Genomic DNA, 21,055 nt, shown 5'->3' with positions numbered 1-21,055 from the left:
TAAGAAGCTCTGTAAGAAAGACTAAGGCATGAAATTGAGAAGGTTTGGTGATGTCTCCATGATCCTTGAAGGCCATGTGCTATTGTGTTCATACTATGAGGAGGCCTGCAGGTGGCGCTAAACTCCCAGGAGCTGATACAAGGGTCAGGGCAACCTAATCCTTACAGCGTCAGGAGTTACTGCTGCTCCAAGTTAGCTCAGCAAGCCCCATAGCCTCAGTGAGCTCTCCACTTTAGTCATACAAATCGCTTCTTCCAGCTGCCTGGCGCGCGCGCGCGCGCGCACACACACACACACACACACACACACACACACACACACACACACACACCGTTTAGATCCCAGTGCAGCATCTCAACAAATTGTTGTTTTAGTAGCTCATATGATATCCACAGCACAGGTTGCAGCCTCCAGAATCTTAGCCAAGGATAGTGTGTGTGGGGGAAGGGGGGAGTTTATTCTTGCCAGCTGAGAGTCACGGATTCCAACACAGCTAACATTGGCTGCAAAGGATGTCAACATAGAGACCACATTTCCTTTATATAGAGACGTTTCAAGTTAGATGATAACATAGCTGTGTTGGTCGTGATTAGATCTCATTATATATGGCCTTTTGAAAGCCACAATGGACATGTCCTAGGCCCCTTGTTCAAACATTGTGACCTGTGCTTTTACCTTATTAGATGGAAATCTTGCTCAAGATACAACAGGGGCCACCTACAACTTCATTAATCAAAAAAGAGAAGAAAGGAGAAGAAAGAAACATTTCCTAGCCTCCCTTGAGATGTAACTTGAGAGCCACTAAAATCATATATATGGCTACTGGTAACACACATAAACGTAACTCTCTGAGATCCCCACATTCATACTTAACTGTGTCTTTTCCTTTCTCAGGATGCCTCTCTCTCTCTCTATTAGTTGTGTGCTTAAGTCTACACTAAAAGGTCAGCAGGTAAAGGCACTCACCACAAACCTGACAGCTCAGAGTTCAGTCCCTGGGTCCCCTATGAAGGAGAGAATTGATTCCTGAAAGTGCCCTCTAATACCTATGTGTGTTCACCCCCCTCCGACACACAAAAATCAATCAACAAATAAAAATAAACAAACGTAATTAAAAATTTAATCCATGTTAAAATCTCTTCCTGCAAGAAACTCCATTCTGCTTCGTGCTGGCTCATCCTGAAGTTCTTTTCTGTAGTGATGCCAAGAATCCCATCTTCGCTTGAGGATCTGAAAAAAAAAGAAAACTCCTCCGACTGCTGTAGGGCCAGTGTAGAGCCCCAATTCAGGCCCCACAGCCGCTGACAAGCCCTAGTTAGACAGCTGGTCGACCTTGGCCAACAGGATTCACATAGCCACAGACAGCCTCCCCGCTCTTGCAGCACCTACCCCAAACTTGGCTCCAAACTTGAGACATCTGAAGCCAAGAGGAACTTCCCCCAGATTTCTAAGAATAAAAGTTGAAACATAGAGCATGTTCATGATACACTGATAATTTCTCTGCAGTTAGACGTTCACAGGAGGGAACAGTGGCTTCATTGTGAGTTTCATGCACACATTCCCAGAAACTCATCTTTAACCGGCTCATCTGGTCTCCACATCCTTAACTCACCTGATAATTAATTTTTAGTCGTCTCTGCTCACTTTCCAGAGAAACTCAGACCTGGAGGAGTCTGACTCCTCCTGGTCCTTGTTGTTCTACAAACAATGAGCCTTTTTTGCGCCCCACTGTTACCACAGAATTGGCACACCCAGTGGTGTGTGGGCCACTTCACGGGGAGTCTTGGCTTCTACCTCCCAAGATCTCGAAGCTGACCCATTTCCTCTTCCCTAGGTTACTAGGAGGAACCATAGCTCTGGCTGACAGTAAGGGAGGGAGGATTTCAGACAGAGTGTTGGGAGAGGCAGTGGTAAAGAGAAGCAGAGACCCAGAGCTGGCACGGGACAGTGCTGAGTGGGCTTGGGGAAAGTCCTAAGGATACTGACAGTTTATAGGATAGTGTTCTATTTCTTTAAAGCCAGTTGTCTTCTGAATCTCCCATCTCTTGAGTCTTAAGAATGCCATCCCTTTGTAAAGTCCCAGTTTGCCTGGAGAAGTCCCAAGGACATCTGGCACCTCTCTGACGAACATCATGCTCCAAGCCCCAATGAGGTACAAGATTCCCACTTGGTTCTGAGACAAGGAATTTTTAGTCCCACATAGTCACTTAAGAGCCTTCAGGGTGTGATGGCCTGTAATCTTAACATCTAGAAGGCAGAGGCAGATGGACCCTTGTGAGCTCAAGACCAGACAGATCTATATATTGAACTTCAGGGCAGCCAGGATAACACAGTGAGACCCTGTCTCAAAACAGAGTCCCCAGCCAAGCTGAGCTCACAGTAGCAGCCCAAGAAACCTACCTTTGTTAGTTCTTCCTCGTCTCCTTTCTTTGCCTTCTCACTGTGTTTCTGAGATCACTTTCCAATAAATTCCAGGCATCCCAATCTTTGTCTTGGGGTCTGCCTTTGGTAAAGACAAACTGAGACAAGGTTTAATCAGGGTCCACAGATTGCAATGGTAAGAGAAAGAGGGGTGAGGGCAGGCCGTTTTTTTAAATGAGTCTAGATCTTGTGTAGACCTTGAATCCCTAAATACCCCTGGACTCCTGCTTCTAAATGCTGGATCACAGGTGTGCACCACTGCCCTCGGCCTCATAACAGACAAATAGGCCGCTGTTGAAATGTCAGGCTCCACCGTTATGCACCCCATCCCACAGCCTGTCACCCAGAGGAAAAAGTTGGCCCTGCTTTGGCCAGTTGTACAGTAAGGCCACAGGATGATGAAAGGACCAGAGCGAGCAGTAACCAGGGGTCACAGAGGTTGCAAGGGACAGAACTCAGAGAAGGTTTCAAGTTTAATCCCTTCCCTGAATTCTGTCTACTTTGCTCAGTCCAACCTCAGTCTATTGGCTCCCGTTACCCTCTCTGCTGACCCTTCCACCTTTTTCTCTAGATCATCTCCTTGTCACTTCATTTCCACACCCCCTTCAAACATGCAAATTCCACCCTAGTACCCTATGCGTGGGGTTGGTAAAATAACATTATTTCAGAACTGTACTGTCAAAATGTCAAAAGTCCTATCTGGCGCATCTTAATTGTATGTGCTCCCCAGAAGAACAGCTGACCATGAATTTCAACAGAAAGCCAGGAAAGAGCAGGGAGCCTGCATGGCCCTTGCTCACTACAGCCCTTCCTCTTGGCTCAGGTTAGCCAGAATAGTTACAAAGCTGGCAGCTGTCCCATCCTCTGACAATTCAAAATCAGAAAAAGACAAAGAGCTACAGAAGCCCATGGGCATAACTCAGCGGCGTAACGTATGTGCTCAGCATCAGAAGGCCTTGAGTGCCATTCCCAGCATGCACACACACACTCACACACACTCACACACACACACACACACACACACACACACTCATACAAACTCACACAAAATAAAAGGCGTCAAGATGTAAATGGTTATATAGAGAAATAAAAGAATCAACGAGTTATTATGTTCAGAAACATGCAGACAAGTTACAGATAGACAGTTATACTGACCAGCATGGTGGCTCATGCCATTAATTACAGTACCCAGGAGGCTGAGGCAGGAGGATCACTTATAGTAAGTATCAGGCTACCTTGTCTTGAAATAAACAATTAAAATAAAATAATAAAAGTGACTTGGTTTCACATACCTTAATCCCAAAATTGGGAAATGGAGACAGGAGGATTATTTCAAGGTTATCTTCATCTGTGTAATGTGCTTGATGCCAGCCTGGGCTATAAGATCTAGCTTCACACACCCCACCCTCTGCAAAATAATAATAATAAAATAATAATAATAATAATAATAATAATACAGCTGTTTTTTTTTGTTTATTTGGTTGGTTGATTGGTTGATTGGGTTTTTTTTGCTTCTGGAAGTTACAGCCCTTAAATGACTTTTGAGGGAGGAAGAGCAGTTTCAGACAAGAAGGGGCAGAATGTTCTGGAAGAGAAAGGAGAAGCACGATTATCTGGAGTGCTGCTTTGAGTGACCACAGTTCTGAGTTCTGCCTGCAGGTGGGACAGCAGTGAAGGCACAGCAAGAAGAAAGAGACAGGCTTCACCTCTCTTCAACCTCTTACCACTGAGACATCTTTGTCATCTACCCATTGAAGGGGGGAACGTAAAATAATGTCCTATGAGTTTGTGTTGGGCCTCATTCACAGTCACACTGGGTTGTATGTGACTGTATGCAGCTCTGGGTCACAGGCTGAACAAGCCTGGGACTACTGCAGTGTTTCCCCCCCCCCTTCCTTCCTTCCATCCATCTTTCCTCTGTTCTTATTTTGAGACACGGTGTCACTGTGTAGCTCTGTTTGGCCTGTCTTATTTTGTAGGCCAGGCAGACCCTCTGGATCAGCATCCCGGGTGCTAGAATGACAGGTACAAGTCACCATGTCATCTTGATTACCGCCTCTTCCTGCAGAGCCTCACAATCCCAGCCTCAGGATGGTTCTAAGTCCCAAGGGATGAAAATATTACAGATAAAAACCCTTCCTAACTCATCGGTAATATTTTAAAGATTTTCTTAAAAATTATTTTTAATTGTGTGTATTTGTATGCCCAGGTGTGTGTTTGTGCACATGAATGCAGATGCTCCAGGAGTCAGAGGAGGGTATCAGATCCCCGGGAGCTGTAGTTACAGTTGGACATGAGCCATTTGACATAGGTCCTCCACAAGAGCAATCCATGTTCTTTACTGCTGAAACATCTCTCCAGCCCAACTGATCATATCTTTGTCCTCCAATCTGATAAACTAGGATAGAACATTTCAATGTATTGTATAAATCATTTTAAAAGACAAATTACCCACAACTGATGAGGCAAGAGTTCAGAACTTTAGTTCTGAAACTATCATGCATTTCCTGTAGATATGAACAAGATGAACACGGAATTCCCGGTTGGCATTCAGATATACAGCAAGTGTTACATTCTAAGTCTTCTTGCCAGTCTTTAACATGTGGCGAATTTTAAGCAAATAGCAATATTTTCTTAAATATTAAATTGAATATTAATTAAGTATCAAGCAAATAGTAATCGGATTCGTGATTGGGAACAAGCCACATCCTTGCAATCTATCGGGATAACTGGAATAGCTAGCCTTGGTCTTTTTTGTTTTCTTTCGAGACAATGCTGCCCTGGGACTCACAGAGATCTGACTGCCTCTGCTAAAGGTGTGTGCAACCACCGACTGGCAATAGTGCACTTCTTTAAAAGTTCTTGTACTCTTTTTCCCCCTTCTTTTACTGTTTTGTTTGCGCCACGTCACTACTTCCATTTTGCGTTCTGGGAATTTGAGGGACAAAAACACTTGTCCTTCGAGCCGGATTCGAACCAGCGACCTAAGGATGTCCAACCAGTACTACATCTACAGTCCTCCGCTCTACCAACTGAGCTATCGAAGGATGATACTTATGTTTTCTAAAAGGTCTGAAGTACGTCAGACTGGGTTCAAATTTCTGATCCTTCTACTTACACCTGGGATCAGCAATATGAGCCACCATACCTGATTTTAAGCAGTAGTGGAATCAAACTCAGGGCTTCGTGAATGCTAGCGGGCGCTCTACCGAATAATAACTGTATCGTTTCTAATAGAAAAAAAAAAAGAACTAAACATTCCACAATCTTGGCAAATATATCCTATATATCAAATATGTCCTATATACTAGCTATGTTTGGAATGATGCAGGAAAATTAAATATTATCTCTATGATGTACATAAACAGGATAAATGCCCGAACAATATATTTCAGATATCATTATTCGATGGGTTCATGGTGATTTCGTTTATAAAATTGTTTTTTCTTTATTTTTCCGCTGTTCTGTAAAAAAATGGGAATTAAAAACCAAATAAGGAATTGCTGATCTCGTGAGTGACTTTGGCAGGGCGAATGAAGCTCAAGGTCCTTGTGAGCTGTGTAGTTGTACCATCTTGAAGGTGGGTGTCCAGGGAACCTGGCCACCACACAACTCCTGAAGACCTCTTGTGGAAAAGATCAGCGATGGGAGCTGGAGGCATTGTGAACTCAACTCTTTAAGTATTCACAGATAGAATGATAAAGTACTTTACTTTCTGGACTCCTATTCTTTGGCCTGTTTTGTTTCAATTACTCTTCCAAGGGGCTCCTTACTCGGCCTAATTCAAAACAAGGTATGATTAACATTAGTATTTTTTTAAAAAGCAAAAAAAAAAAAAAAAACAGATAAAAACAACTCTCTTTCTGTTCTGAATATGTAGCGCTTGCAAGCCTGAATCTTGCTGCGTAGCCCAAGCTGGCCTTAAACTTAGAATGACCCTCCTGACTACTGAATTCACGTGGGATAAAAGAACTGAAGCTACGGAGGTAAATTAACTGGCCGGTGGCCTCACGTTTCATTTCAGTTGCTCAAGCCTTCTTTCTTTTTGTCCCCATTCCCTGAATTCAGTCCAGCTCTTTACTGTATAAATTAGCATTATGTGCATGTCCGTCTCTTAGCGGAGAGTAATGAATCCGTGGACCACCACCAATCTGTAGTCCACACTTTGAAAAGCTTTTTTTCTCCCCTAAGTAAGTACACTCGGCCACCTGGGGGCAGGCTCCCCCAACAGCACAGAACCTACTTCCTTCTGCTGACTCTTAACTTTGGCCCTGGGGCCACCAAGAGCTTTTTTCACCTGGTCACTGTGGCTCTGGCTCCTTTATCCTCCCTGCCCATTGAGGTTGGTAGGTGCTTCACTCTCGGATCAGCCGGCCACAGAATAGCGCGGCTCTCTTGGCCCAGCTTCTTCTCTGGACTAGGCTTTCCGTTCCTCAATCTCCAGCTCTGCCTCTCTCCTCTCTAAGTAGCTCACTATATAACTCCCTCCCGAGCGCTGGGCTGACAGGTGTGAAACACCGCCTCCCACTTCTCTCTCTCTCTCTCTCCTCCATCTCATTTCATGTTAACCATTTCTACCTCCTGGCTTTATCTCTATTGTCATCTCTAAACACCAGTAACAAAATACTCTCCTCGGTACGACTTAATTTTACTGTTGTTGCAACCGTGCCTCACAGATCCCTTCCGTAGACAACGGAGGGTTGTAGGACGGAGTTTGCTAATTTGTGCACGGCGGACCAGACTTGAGAGGGGAGCGGATAGGCGCTGTTGTGTGTAACACGGACTGACACTTACCCTTCAGGGGAAATACAGAGCCCTCCGCGTTGGAAGGAACTGGTGGAGAACAGGGCGCTTCTCTCCTAGCCTCAAGCTCCTGGCGAACTCCACCCGGAGTCTGTCGCCCCGGCAAGGTCCGCGATGGCGTTTCCCCGCAACTCCTGCCTCTTGGCTTGTCTGCTCACGGTCCTGCAACTGCCCACGCTGGATTCGGGTATGTCACTGCCCTGGCCCTGTCTTTCTGGCAAGGTTGGAAGGTCCCTGACCCAGCTTGGCTCCTGGTGGGGAGGTTTACCAGAATCCACCCGGGCGGCAGGGCACCCCGGCGGTCCCAGCACTCAGAGAGGCAGAGGCAGCCTCGGCTACGTAGAAATAGCCAGGCCAGCCGGGGCTACGTGGGGAGACCCTCGTTGTTTTACCAAAGGTGTTGGAACGCTGGCTGTGGCGGTGGCGCACACCAGTAGCTCTAGCCCCTGAGAGCTGAGGGCAAGAGGATCAAGGAGCTCAAGGATGCCTGGTCTGTACCCATCACACCCCACCGTGCCATCTTTTCCTGTTTATCCCGGCAGCTCCCCTCAGCGCGGCCGCCCCTCAGGAGCCAGTGCTGGCCCCAGTGGGCTCCGACGCCGAGCTGTCCTGTCAGTTCTCCCCGAACGCGAGCGCGGAGCGCGCGGAGCTGCTGTGGTTCCGACGGGGCCGGTCGCCGGCGGTGCTTCTGTACCGCGCTGGCCGGGAGCAGGAGGGCCAGCAGATGCCCGAGTACCGCGGGAGGGCGACGCTGCTGACCGACGGGCTCCGGGACGGCCGCGCCACCCTGCGGATCCGAGGCGTCAGGGTCTCGGACCAGGGGGAGTACCGGTGCCTCTCCACACGCGGCGGCTACGCCGAGGAGGCCGCTGCGCACCTCAGAGTGTCCGGTGGGTGCTGGGGTGGGGTGGGGCGGGGGGCCGCGTCGCCTCCCGTAAAGGAACCTCCGACAGGTGTGTGGCATGCTATATCGGAAAGCTATTATCCAGCAAGAATTTGCAAAAGCGAAGTACAGCTGGATAATAAGCGAAGAGCACTTCGCCAGTAGTAAGACTTTTACAGAAACCTGGACGCCTCGGGCTGGTGTTTGTAACGTGCAGTTTGCCTTTCTTGACTTCCTGTTGGTTCTCCTTTATTTACGTATTTCACTTGCTGCTACTGAGGTGGGTGGGCTCCAGCTCCGCAGCTTAGGATCGCTTTAAAAAAGCGCTTTCTCCCGTGCGAGACTTTGGTAAGCAGCTCAAAAGAGCAAGCTTCCCACACCGGGAGTCGAACCCGGGCCGCCTGGGTGAAAACCAGGAATCCTAACCGCTAGACCATGTGGGAACTGCTACGTGTGGTTGTCTCTTGCCTCCTCCTCCCAAGTACAGAATAACAAGGGCATGACACACCTGTTCCTTTGGTGCTGGGAAACGAAAGAAAATCAGGACGAGGAGGTAAGTATTTAATGGACCAAAGATAGCACTCGTGTTCTTTTTAGGGAAAGGCATCTTAGAAATTGATTACATATGTGATCACACACACACACACACACACACACACACCTCAAATGTGTATGATGGTTCAATTGGCTGAACTGACAGCCTTTAATTCCATCAACTGGGAGACAGACAGGGCAAAAGGATTAGAAGTTCAAAATCAACCTTGGCTTCTTAGAACCTCTTGAGTTCCAGGGCAGCTTGGCAGCGTACAGCTTAGTCTCAGATAAAAGAAAAACCCACCTCAATATTTGGAGACATAAAATTGTTCTTAGCCAAGGCTGGTAGGGCCTCCCTTCTCCCAGCCCTTGGGAGGCATGAAGCCGGCTGATCTCAGAGTTCAAGGCCAACCTGCTCAACAGAACAGGAAAAAATAAAACAAAATAAAAGCTGTTATCGTTTATGAGTTCTGACACTTTTAAGCCATAGCTATTTTCATGAAATGAATTCCAATTCTCATACACACTTGTTTGAAAAGAAAATGTTGTAGAGCTGTGTTGTTTAAGGATGATTCTCTGTAGCCCAGGAGGAAGGAGAGGAAAGAAAAAGAGGAAAGGGGAAAAGAGAGAGGGAAGGAAAGAATTAGATTAAACAGATGAGAAGAGTAGCTTTACGTCATGTTGCTATGTGGCTTTGGCTAGCCGGAAACTTGCTATGCAGACCAGGCTGACCTAGAACTCACGGAAATCCACGTTTCTGCCTCTCCAGGGCTCAGATTAAAAGCGCAGATTAAATGCTCTCAGAAGCTTGGTACTGGTTGGCCCTGAACTCCTGATTCTTCTCCCTCCACCTCCTAAGTGCTAGGATTACGGTTGTGTGTCCCCCAATCCTGGCCCTATGTTGATTTTTGTTCAGACATAACTGTGTGAGGAAAGGCAGGGTTGAAACCATTTAAGAAAATTCCTGAGTCGGCATCCTAGGTTAAATTACCAGTTACAAACCTCAAGGGAAAACAAAGCAAAACAAACCAACAAAAAACAAACAAGTCAACAAAAAACCTCCAAACTCTGTTCTCAAGCATGTGGTCTTTCTGGAAGAAGGGGTGTGGCTCAGCTGGAGGAGTGCTCGCTTAGCCTGCACAGAGTCCTGAGTGGGATCTCCAGCACAGCACGAAAATGGTCGGCAACACCAGTGCTTGGGAAGGGGGAGGCAAGAGGGTCACGAGTTCAAGTTCATCCTCAGCTGTACAATGAGGGTGAGGCCAGCCTGAGCTCCATGAGACCCTGTGGAGAAGGAGAGTACTTTCCTGTTCATGCTAAAACATCCTAACCACAGTCGCCCCATCCCCCAAGTCATGCTACACACTTCTAACCAAGAGCTCTTCCCTGACTCTGGAGCTCCTAAGCCACCTTTCAGCCATTGTTCTTCCTGTCCTTCCTGGTTGGACAGGCACCTCCGTGTCTACCCATCATACTTTTGCTTATGTTGAAGGTTGTGCTCCCAATAAGGCACCATCTCTGGTAAGGTATAAGACATTATTTTTATTCATCAGTCTTCACACAGAAGGACTAGTGGGATCCCACCACCCCCAGTCCACTCTTGCCTACTCTCTGTCTTTCTCAGACTAAGATTATCGTGCTCCCAGTAAACTGTCCACTGCAAGATTAAGGCCAGCCTCTCTCTCCACAGCTGTGGGCTCGGATCCTCACATCAGTATGAAAACTCAAGAGAATGGAGAGAGGGAGCTGGAGTGCACCTCCTCAGGATGGTACCCAGAACCTCGGGTGCAGTGGAGGACAGCCAGCGGAGAGAAGTTACCATCCACATCAGAGTCCAGGAAGCCTGACGAGGAAGGCCTGTTCACTGTGACGGCTTCGATAACCATCAGAGACAGCTCCATAAGGAATGTGTCCTGCTGCATCCAGAATATCCTCATCGACCAGGAGAAGGAAGTAGAGATCTCGGTACCAGGTCAGTGGAACTAGTGCAGGTTCCCATGGTGACAGAGAAGCTGTGTTCCTGAGGGCCTTCCTGACTGGACCCTTCTTCTCCTTCAATAAACAGGGAAACTACATTATTTTCCTGAATCCACTATGCCCTCCCCGAACCTCTCCTCCCTTCCTCACCCCATGCTGGAGCTCCATATAGGCTGCCAGGTTCCTCCAGGAAGCAAGCTATTTCATCATTCCCAACTTTTTACCTCTAGATTAGCAGGAATCATTGCTTGTTTGTTGGCCAGAGTCCCATTCTGCATTGTGTGTGGCTACCTTTCCTCTTCCTTCTTTACCTCCACCACCTCAGTGATAGTTAACAAGGGGTTCTGTAACACCAAGCGACCCATTAAATTTTTATTTCACATAGTCTGACCCCAAATGGCTCTTCCATGCTTTCTTTTGTCCCTGGGCCAAATCTTTCTGAAAAGCTTAGCATGAATGAGCAAGTCCTGCTTTGGAAGGTGGGAGGCCCTCCAGGGCATCCCCATCTCTATCGTGCTTTGGTACCAGGAGAGAAGCTGAAATTATTCAGTTTCCCAACCAAGGTTGTTCTTGTTCTTTGTTTTGTCTTGAAGCTCCCTTCATGACGAGGCTGACTCCCTGGATAGCAGCTGTGGCTATCATCATACTAGCCCTAGGATTTCTCACCGTTGGGTCCATATTTTTCACGTGGAAGCTGTACAAGGAAAGATCCAGAGAGCGGAAGAATGAATTTGGCTCTAAAGGTAAGTCACAGCACTCCCAAGAACTTCTTGTGACAGCTTCTAGAGAAGGTTGGACTCAGGCCTGTTCAGGTGACTTCCAACAAGATGCTGAGGTTGGAAGGAACCATAAGCCTTCTGAAACATTACCTAAGGTGAAGAAAATTGGATGGGACAGGGGCAGAGTCTAAATCAGTTCTAATTGTCATTTTTATACCCGATGTTCCCTCACAACCCAGCTTTAGGACCTTGGGACAGTTCTCACTCTATTTTCCAGGAAGACTCTTATTACTAAGCTCTAGTCCTAAATCAGGAGGACCTTCCAGATGATTTCTTAGAAATATTCTGTTTTGTTTTGTTTTTACTGGCAGCATTTCCTTTCCTGGTTTGCCACCAATGTTTCTGACACCAGGGCACCTGGGATTAAACAGTTGTCTCTTTATGTGTTTCTCATTCTGGTTTTCCTCCTTCCTATTTGCTATAAAAAGCCATTGAAATAATTTTTGTTTGTTTTCCAGAGAGACTGCTGGAAGAACTCAGTAAGTTGCCTCCTTTTTTTTGACCCATGCGATTTTCTACCTCCTATCGGTTAACCCGCTACTGACAGTCCCTCTTTTTTTACATTGCAGGGTGCAAAAAGACTGCACTACACGAAGGTCAGTGGTTCTGAGGTCCTCACTGCCTCTGAAGCCCTACACTGAGAGTCAAAGAACTGAGAGGCCTGAACACAAGAGCATTCAAACACACCGTCTTTAGTGATAGGATAGAAAGGGGGAAGGTGGCAATGAACGGCCTCAGCGCTTTTCATGAGGCATCCACGGAAGACGGCTAGCAGAAAAGCTCCTTTGACAACATCCCACTCGGTAGTCAGTAAGGGATGGGGCTGGAGAAAAGAACTGCTAGTGAGTGGGCAAACAGCAACCCTACAGGGACTCATCAGCTCCTACAATTCCGTGTCTCCGGGCAGGAGGGATAAACCCAGGGATCCCTGATAAGATAGGCTGACGCCATCTCTCTTTGCCTCCAGTTGACGTGACTCTGGATCCAGACACAGCCCACCCCCACCTCTTCCTGTACGAGGACTCAAAATCGGTTCGCTTGGAAGACTCTCGTCAGATCCTGCCTGATACACCGGAGCGATTCGACTCCTGGCCCTGCGTGTTAGGGCGTGAGACCTTCACTTCAGGGAGACATTACTGGGAGGTGGAGGTGGGAGATAGAACTGACTGGGCCATCGGTGTCTGTAGGGAGAATGTGGTGAAGAAAGGCTTTGATCCCATGACTCCTGATAATGGGTTCTGGGCTGTGGAGCTGTATGGAAACGGATACTGGGCCCTCACCCCGCTCCGGACCCCTCTCCCGTTAGCAGGACCCCCTCGCCGGGTTGGAGTTTTTCTGGACTATGACTCTGGAGACGTTTCCTTCTATAATATGAGCAATGGATCTCTTATCTATACTTTCCCTAACGTCTCTTTCTCTGGTCCCCTCCGTCCGTTCTTCTGCCTGTGGTCCTGTGGTAAAAAGCCCCTAACCATCTGTCCAACTGCCAACGCCCCTGAGAAAATCACGGTCACTGCTAATGTCCAGGACAACATTCCCTTGTCCCCGCTGGGGGAAGGCTCTTCTTCAGGAGACACAGATACTCTCCATTCTAAACTGATACCTTTCTCACCTAGCCAAGCGGCACCTTAAAGAACATTACAGCTCCACAACTTCCCCTTCCTTTGTCTCCTTCTTTATTCCGGAATCTTCAGTTGCCAGCTTCCTGCAGTCCGGCTTCTTCGTAGCACGTGATTACTTCATTTTGGAAAGGCCGTATGTTGCTGCCAGAGAAGGCAGGAAGAAGAGCCTTTCTAATTTGTTTCTAGCTAATACTGGGGAGGTAGAGAGGTGATTCCTAAATTATTTCTAGTGCCACAACCTACATAGGAGGACTTGGTACAATCGCCTGAGGGGTCAAGAGGCAATTCGGCTGGCATGCAATCGTGGAGGAAACATACGGAATAGGGGCATGTGGGCCAACAGTTTTTAGGTAAGGGAAAAGCAGGCTGCTAGGAAAAGAGGCTCTTAGGCTACAATCGCATCAAGGAATTTAGAGGAGACATCGCAGGCAAATGAAGTAAACTTGATCCACCTGTCCTCTCCCTAAGGTTTTTCAGGACTAGATCTCAAATTTTATTACTTACGTTTTTTTCTTTGACAGCTTCATACAAGTATATAATGCATTCAACTTACCCTCACTCTCTCCTCTGTTCTGTCTTATTTCCCTCTCCTCCCCTCATCAATACCTACTCCTTGCTTCAAATCTGACCCACTGAGTTTAATGGGCTGTCATGGGAGTATGAATTTGGAGCTGTCCACTGAGGTTTGGTGGACTCAAGAGCATGTGTAATGATCTCCCTTCTCCCACAATCAATCAGCAGCCAATAGTTCTGCTGAGAGGGATAGGGCCACATGAGCCCCTCCCCTGTCATGGTTAATTGCTGACAGGGCCAGTTTTGTAGAGGCCCAGCTCAGGTAACTACAGCACCTGTGAAAGCATGAACACGAGTGCCCAGAAGGAAGCATTTCTCAGCCATTCTACCTGTCCTCTGGCTCTTAAGGTCCTTAGTCCTTTCTTTCAGGATGTGTCTTGGACACTGTATCTTGAATTTTCTAACTCATATTCTGTAGGATAGAGGACACTGCTCTGCTTGTTTGGGAGCACTGGGAGCAAGCTGGGCAGGGGCAGAGAAGGGTGGAGATGAGCAGGGCTGGAGAACCAGACAGGGTTAAAACAGAGGAGAAAAAAAAAAATCTAAAAACTACCAGGCTAGATACACATGGGTCAGGCCTTTCTGTGCCCTCCTCTTTTTTTGACCTCTCCTGAAAGTCAACCCAATTTCACTTTATTGACTCCACTAGATGGGGTGTGTGAGTATGCTTGTGGGTGTGTGTTTTAAGACAGAGGTTTACTATGCAGCTTAGACTGTCCTTGAACTCCTGCCTCCACCTTCCGATTGCTGGTTACACAGCCACAGCCACAGCCACAGCCACCACGCCTAGCAAGTCCTCCCGTTCTGATGCAGCCTGCTTAGGTAGCATCATTGCTCTGGCAGTCCCAGCTGCACGCTTTCCTGGCCCTCGCTGCAATGTCTAACCACCTCACAGGCACCTTCAGTTCCCTTTCGTTGCTATTCTTTTCCACTGTGCCATTGCCCGCTGTAGCCTACCCACCTGCCCTGCATTCCGTTTTGCCTTAGGGGTCACCAGTGTTGCACCGTGATACTCAATACAGCTGGGCAGCTCGGCCCTATCTGTGTGTGCTCCAGTGTCCTCCTGTTTGCATGGGACTTGTTTTGTCAACGGCCTGTGTGTGTATCCAAGCTCTTCCACTTCTGTCGTATTTTTCTGAACACCCTCCATGAACTTTGCCAAATAAATAAATAAATAAGTCTGATTGCTGAAGGGAGCCTCTGAACTTTCCTTTATTTATCCCAATAAAAGAGCCTGGATTAAGGTGAAACGGGAATGAAAGCTGCCTGGGAGTGTGGTGCCTGCCACAGCAGTGCTGGTTAGTCTAGCCCCAGGCCTAGGCTTCGGGAGAGATTTACCAGAACAAGCATGAGGATCAGTCTGCTCACGAGGACCAAACCACCTTCAAAAAGGCTACTGTGCTGAAGGCTTCCTGTTCTCAGCCTTGTGTCAAGGCTAACTTCATCTCTATTCCTACGAAGGTAACTTTGTCGGTGAGCTATCAAACATCACTTTGGTAGAAGTGCCAAGAGGGTACAGCTCCACAGCTGCCATGTGTACCAGTCCTGTGTTCCATCCCTAGCACTCCCCCAGACCACACACATCTCTGACAATTAAATTTCCAGGCACATGACAATTTCCTCCATCACCCCAGCACCCAGTGTCCTCTTTCTTCATTTTTTTCCCCCCTCAAACACTAGCCACCCTACACAGCTTGTGTTATACTGTACTTCTGGGAGAAAAGTATAATTAATTTTTGCTTTAAAAGAATTAATTTCAGTTGAGTGTGGTGACACATGCCTGTATTCCTCAGGACCCGGAAGACAGAGAAAGAGAATTGTCACATGTTTGAAGCCAGCCTGGACTAAATATCAGTTCAAGGTCAGCCTAGGCTATCTAGCAACACCCTATCTCAGTAAATAAATACATGAATAAATGTGTTCATTTGTGTCCAAATATTTTACTTGTAGAAATTCACAGAAAACATAATCCAGACATTCTTATTAAAAATGCACTGGAGAGCCAGGTTTTAGTGCAAGCCTTTAATCCTAGCACTTTGGAGGTAGAGGCAGGCAGATCTCTGAGTCTGAGGCCAGCCTGGTTTACAAGGTGTTTTCTGGGGCAGCCAGGGATGTTACAGAGAGAAACTATGTCTCAAAAAACACAGAACAAAAAAATGCTCTGGAGGGCTGGTGAGACGACTCACCAGATAAAGACACTTGCTTGCCTGACATTCAACCCCAGGGACTGACATGCTGGAATGAATTGTCCTCTGATAGCCACATGTTTGTCATAGAACATGTTCCCCATACACATATACACACGCTAAATATATGAATAAACATGTTAAATGGCCAGGAAAGGTAGAAAATTGCATTACTGTGTTTACTGTGACGTGTATCCTAATATCTGTAAGACCTCACACAGAATACATGGGACTGCGGCTCTGAGATGAGAAGGAAAGGGGGTCTCAGAACTGGCCACATCAGAGTGTGCTTGTAATCTCAGCACTTTGGAGAGAGGAGGATCACAAATCCAATGCCAACCTGAGCTACATAGTAAATTTTAAGGCCCCACTTAACTTAAAAACAGGGAGTATGTGTGTATGTCTCAGATTTCAATCAGCTCTACCTCTGCTTCCCTTTTGCCTGTTGCCTTCAAGGAAAATGGTCCATGGGTGTACTAAACAGGCATTATTCTTTTAAATGCATATGAGCTTTCCCTAGGTTTTGCTAATGTTGGGAGCCTTTCTCTAAGAATTACAGAAACACTAGATTTAAGCCAATGGTTCTCAGGCCACAGTGCCTTAAAATTGTGTAGAGGGCCTGTTAGACACGTACTGTGAAGCATTATCCCTTAAACTTGTTTAAATTTGACAAGTCAGGGTAATATATATTTATGGTATACAAAATGTTCTGATGTATATTGTGGAAAAGGTAAATGAAGCTACAAACCATATCTGTTAACTCACACACTTTTGTTTTATGGAACCTTTAAAATCTCTCAGCAACTGTCAAGCATGTGACACATTATTAACCATATTCTTGTTTTAAATAGCAAAACTTCAGAGTCAGCATCTACCTGGATACCTAGAGTTGGACATTTTACTCTGTGTGAGAAATTCAGCAACAGTGTTCCATCAATTAAATCTACACACTAGAAGCTATCCAAAAATAAGAAGAGAGAGAGAGAAAGAGAGAGAGAGAGAGAGAGAGAGAGAGAGAGAGAGAGAGAGAGATGAAAAAAGGAGTTTCTAGACTAGACAGTGATTTAAGTCTATGAGCCCAGCACTCCAGTGAAAGGATATGTTATAATTTGGGGGGCCTTTTCATTCACCCACTCTAGCTCCCAAATAAATGACACAGAGACTTATTAAATGTATTAATAAGCTTCAGATCAATAACTGGGCAGATACAATCTATTCCAACCCACCTAACCTATTCTGGCTCTGTCCCAGTCACGTGCCCCGAGTTAAGTTGCCATATTAGTCCTGCCAGGGCTATTTTTGCTTTATCAGGTCAGTTCATCACCATGTCCTTTCCCTACCTCCTGGTTCCTGAGACTCAGAGACTGGGAATGCAAGTTCTGCCTTTCTTCTGCCCAGTAATAGGCTTTCAGCAACTTTATTAACCAATCAGAGATAACTGCAGAGCAAAGTTTATACAGCATTGATCAATATAAATGATAATGACCACATCTGGAATGCAACCAGACCTCAGGGCACAGAAATCAGCCTCTGAACACAAAGCAACAGACCAATCCCCAACATTTCCCCCCTTGTTGTCTAAATAAAAAAGCACTTTCTCTTACACTAATAAACTACACACAATAAGAACAATTATGAAAACTATCATGTAAGAATCATACTCACAATATCCAGTCCATTCATCAATAACTATAGTAAGAGATTCTGGAAAATCTAGTAATACCAGAAGAATGGCATACAGCTGATTTTTGAACTGAATTATAAGGACTCTGAACTACTTTGTTTTTTTCTGACTTATAACCTGCCTTTCCTGATGTATTTGCATCAGTATAGAATGTAGGGGCTCCAGAAATTGGAGTCCCTTTTACTACATGACACAGAGAATCCAATTAGTTTTTTTTATAAACCGAAGTTGCTTGCTTTGGGGGGTATTTGTTGCTAATTTCTCCCCCAAAAGTACTGCAAGCCAATGTTCATTTTCTGCCCATGAGGCAATCTCAGCATTAGTAAAAAGTATCACAATTTCTGTAGGCTTTATTCCTGTTAATTAACAAAGTCTCATTTTTCCTTACAGAATCAATTCAGAAACCTTTTCTATATAGGTTTTTAATTTTTTGTTTTGTGTGCTAAAAATATCTGTCCTAGGATATAACCTTTTCTCTGCATATGTTTCTGTGGGAGAATGAACAGAAGGCTAAATATGTAAAATACAAGCCATCTTTGGATCTAAGTGATCTATATGTGCTTTCTCTAATTTCTTTTCTACCAGAGACAATTCTTTCAGTGTCAGCTGATAATTTTCTTGGACTATTTAAACCCTTATAACCTTGAAAGGTTTGAAATAAATTACTTAGCTCTTGAATAGTTAATCCAATTGTGGGCCTTAGCCAATTAATATCTCCTAACAATTTCTGAAAATCATTAAGAGGTCTTCATTGGTCTTTCCTGATTTGTACATTCTGTGGTTGAATTCTTGCAGACTTACACCCTAGATAATTAATAGTGTCTCCTCTTTGTATTTTTTCAGGAACAATTTGTAATACCCAGAAAGACAATTTTTGTTTACTTCCTCAAACATATTTTTTTAAGGTGAAAGGATTTTTATTGTGAATGAGAGAGAGAATCTAGAGGAAACTGGAAGAGTCCAAAGCAGAGAGTGAGAGAAAAAAAGCCAAACATATTTTCTAAGGTATCTTTATTTGAATCAGCCAGCAGAATATCATCCATATAGTGGTAAATTGTGGACTGAGGAAATTGTTTACAAATTATCTCTAATGGCTGTTGTACAAAATATTGATACAAGGTAGGACTATTAACATTCCTTGTGACATGACCCTCCACTGGTATCTCTTAGTTGGTTTTTCATGGTTAAATGTGGGCACAGTGAAAGCACACCTTTATTTTGTTTCCTGAGGGGTAAGACAGTTGGTGTTTTATCAGCAATGGTTCCCAGTATAAAGAAGAAGATTCAGCCTCTGCTGAACCTTGCTTATGGACAGCCTGGACAGTCTGTTAACTGTCTTTGATAGCATTTTTACACTTTGTTTTACTTGGGATAAACTTCCAACTTCTTCAAATTGGATATCTACCTCCTGAAGAGGCCAATCTGGAGGCCAAGATTTTCATGAGATTATAGTTAATTTGCTCTAGTATTTACAATTACTTCAATTTCAAAATTATTTATAAATACCTTTAGTTTGGGCCTCTGACCATCTATAGAAATTTGCCAAAATACTCATTTCTTGGCCCCTTCAGGTTTTTTTTTTTTTTTAAATCTATGGAAGTTGCTTTGATTTTGATATCTGGCTTTTTAAAGTCTATCTCCAGAGCAGTAGTGTTTAATTGTTTTGTGGATTCATATCTCCATTGTTGCCCTGAAAATAGCTGGTTTGAATTCGGTATTGCGGCTTCAAGAGGCCACCTGGGCATTTTTTGATAAGGGGTCATCCCATTTTTCTGTTGTTGATCTACATTCATTAGTCCAAGGTCGGCCTTTGCCACACCTTTTGCATATTCCAGACGGCACAGGCTCTTTTTTGGAATTAGTTTGGTTCTTTTTGAAATTCTTTTTGAGATGAAATTCTTTTTGCTCACCACAATGAAGACAATGGAGATTTTGTATTTTCTCAAAATCTTTAGAGATCATTTCTCCTATTAAGATCATAGCACGTGAATGGGATCTAATATCAACAGTACTTCTAAACCATTTGTCTTTCGGTGCTGATCTTGACTTTAAGGGCTGGATCACCTCTTTGCATTCAGCACTAGCATTTTCAAAAGCCGAAGATTCGATGAGTGCCTTCCTAGCTGGTGGAGCTGATCTCCTTCTCCAGCTGAAGTCAATCTTTGTAAAAAGTGAATGTTTCTTTTGGACCTTGTATAATCAGAGTACAGGGTTCAAGCCTTCTTCCTGTTCTTTCAACCTTGTCCCAAGCATTTAGGGCTGCCATGTGACATAATGCCGCGGCTGCCTCATCATATACAACTTGCATCTCTACCTCAGCATACTGACCTTCACCTAACAGCTGGTCTTCAGGAACATTTATACTTCGGGCCCTATTTATCTGTTCTGTATCCCTAGCCTCTTTTCTCCACCATGAATGCCATTGTAACTGCACACCAGGTTCTTGTCATATCTTGTCATATGCCCTTGTCATATCTTTCTGGTCTTGGGGGTTATTCTGTTTTGAATTGGCCAAGAAAATATTTGCTTTACAAATGGTGAATGCATTCCAAAACTAGTGACACTTCCTTTAGATTTTCTCAAATCCAGTGCATCCACAGAGTGCCACCCACATTCTTCACAACCTTGTGGGTGTCCACTGTCTCTTGGCCTTTGTTGTACACTACCTGCATAAGCAAAGGTTTTCTAAACTTTGGTTGACTTTCCTGATTTTCACCCTCTGTCTCTACCGTATTTATTTATTTATTTATTTATTTATTTTCTTCTAAGGCCCTTGTCCATTTTTCATACCTCTCCTTTTCTTGTACCTCTATCTTAGCACTTTTCTCATTCTGATTTATAATTCTTCGTAACTTTTGTTCTAAGGCTTGCCTCCATATTTCATTATTCTATTTTTCCTGTATCTCTGATCTTAGCGTTTTCCTCACTCTGATTTGTAAGTTCTTGTAACTTTTCTTCTAAAGCTTGTCTCCCTTTTTCATTTTTCTTTTTCTTGTTTCTCTAGAACCCTCTTCTTTCTAATGGCATAGAAACAAACCCATTACTAAAATAGGAATTAGGATTGCCAGCGTGATAATAATCATAACTGGTAACAGGGCAGCTTTAGTTAGGTCATTTATCTCTTGAACCATTTAAAATAGACTACATAGAGTCTTTGCAAAAGCTCTGTGTTATTTTGCTTTTCATCTTTATGGGCCTTATTTCTTTAAATTTATCAATTTCGATTATTTACATCTATGAATTTCCATACCCAGTCTCTTTCCCTTTTTCAGCCCCCTTTACCTTGCCAGAAGTTTAGCTGTGATAGAACTCTTTTTCTCTGTGTCTGAGAGGGTGCAGCAGCCTCCCAGGCTGGAGTGGGCCCCGGCTGCCGCCTGTTGCGCCCCGGGAAGCGCTTTGGCTGCGGGGTCAGGGAGTGGGGGTGGAGGCCCTAAAGGAGCTGCCCGGGCTGTTTCTGCTCCATCAGGTCAGTTCTCCATCACCCTCTTTCCCTCGCGGCCCTCGACCCTGCGACCCTGAGGCCCAGAACGGAAGTCCGTCCTGTCTCTCTCCGACTCTGTTAACCAATCAGAGGTAATTGGGGAACAAAGCAC

The 21,055-nt window shown here is 45.1% G+C and overlaps 1 protein-coding gene, 2 long non-coding RNA genes and 2 other non-coding genes across 5 annotated transcripts; 1 reads left to right on the top strand and 4 right to left on the bottom strand.

The window, feature by feature from the left end:
- Nucleotides 1-1,143: 1,143 nt before the first annotated feature.
- Nucleotides 1,144-3,830, bottom strand: LOC132649174 (uncharacterized). Its single transcript, XR_009587613.1, has 3 exons — nucleotides 3,714-3,830; nucleotides 2,401-2,519; nucleotides 1,144-1,230 (listed from the first exon to the last, which is right to left on the bottom strand). It is a non-coding gene; the product is annotated as an uncharacterized LOC132649174 (long non-coding RNA).
- Nucleotides 3,831-5,377: 1,547 nt separating this feature from the next.
- Trnay-gua (transfer RNA tyrosine (anticodon GUA)) lies at nucleotides 5,378-5,468 on the bottom strand. The gene is given in 2 exon segments: nucleotides 5,378-5,413; nucleotides 5,432-5,468. It is a non-coding gene; the product is annotated as a tRNA-Tyr (tRNA).
- Nucleotides 5,469-6,950: 1,482 nt separating this feature from the next.
- Btn1a1 (butyrophilin subfamily 1 member A1) lies at nucleotides 6,951-14,747 on the top strand. The gene is made up of 7 exons (XM_021644889.2): nucleotides 6,951-7,411; nucleotides 7,767-8,114; nucleotides 10,332-10,613; nucleotides 11,212-11,361; nucleotides 11,856-11,876; nucleotides 11,967-11,993; nucleotides 12,365-14,747. Exons 1-7 carry the CDS (start codon nucleotides 7,339-7,341, stop codon nucleotides 13,027-13,029), a joined length of 1,566 nt encoding a protein of 521 aa, XP_021500564.1. The 5' UTR covers nucleotides 6,951-7,338; the 3' UTR covers nucleotides 13,030-14,747.
- Trnae-uuc (transfer RNA glutamic acid (anticodon UUC)) lies at nucleotides 8,479-8,550 on the bottom strand. The gene has a single exon. It is a non-coding gene; the product is annotated as a tRNA-Glu (tRNA).
- LOC132649216 (uncharacterized) lies at nucleotides 10,581-20,953 on the bottom strand. The gene is made up of 3 exons (XR_009587658.1): nucleotides 20,745-20,953; nucleotides 10,843-10,962; nucleotides 10,581-10,693 (listed from the first exon to the last, which is right to left on the bottom strand). It is a non-coding gene; the product is annotated as an uncharacterized LOC132649216 (long non-coding RNA).
- Nucleotides 20,954-21,055: the final 102 nt, after the last annotated feature.

This window comes from Meriones unguiculatus, chromosome 19 (genome assembly GCF_030254825.1).
Source record: "Meriones unguiculatus strain TT.TT164.6M chromosome 19, Bangor_MerUng_6.1, whole genome shotgun sequence".
NCBI classification, from domain to species: domain Eukaryota; kingdom Metazoa; phylum Chordata; class Mammalia; order Rodentia; family Muridae; genus Meriones; species Meriones unguiculatus.
Note: the sequence above shows the minus strand (reverse complement) of the source record. Positions and strands in the feature narration are given on the sequence as shown.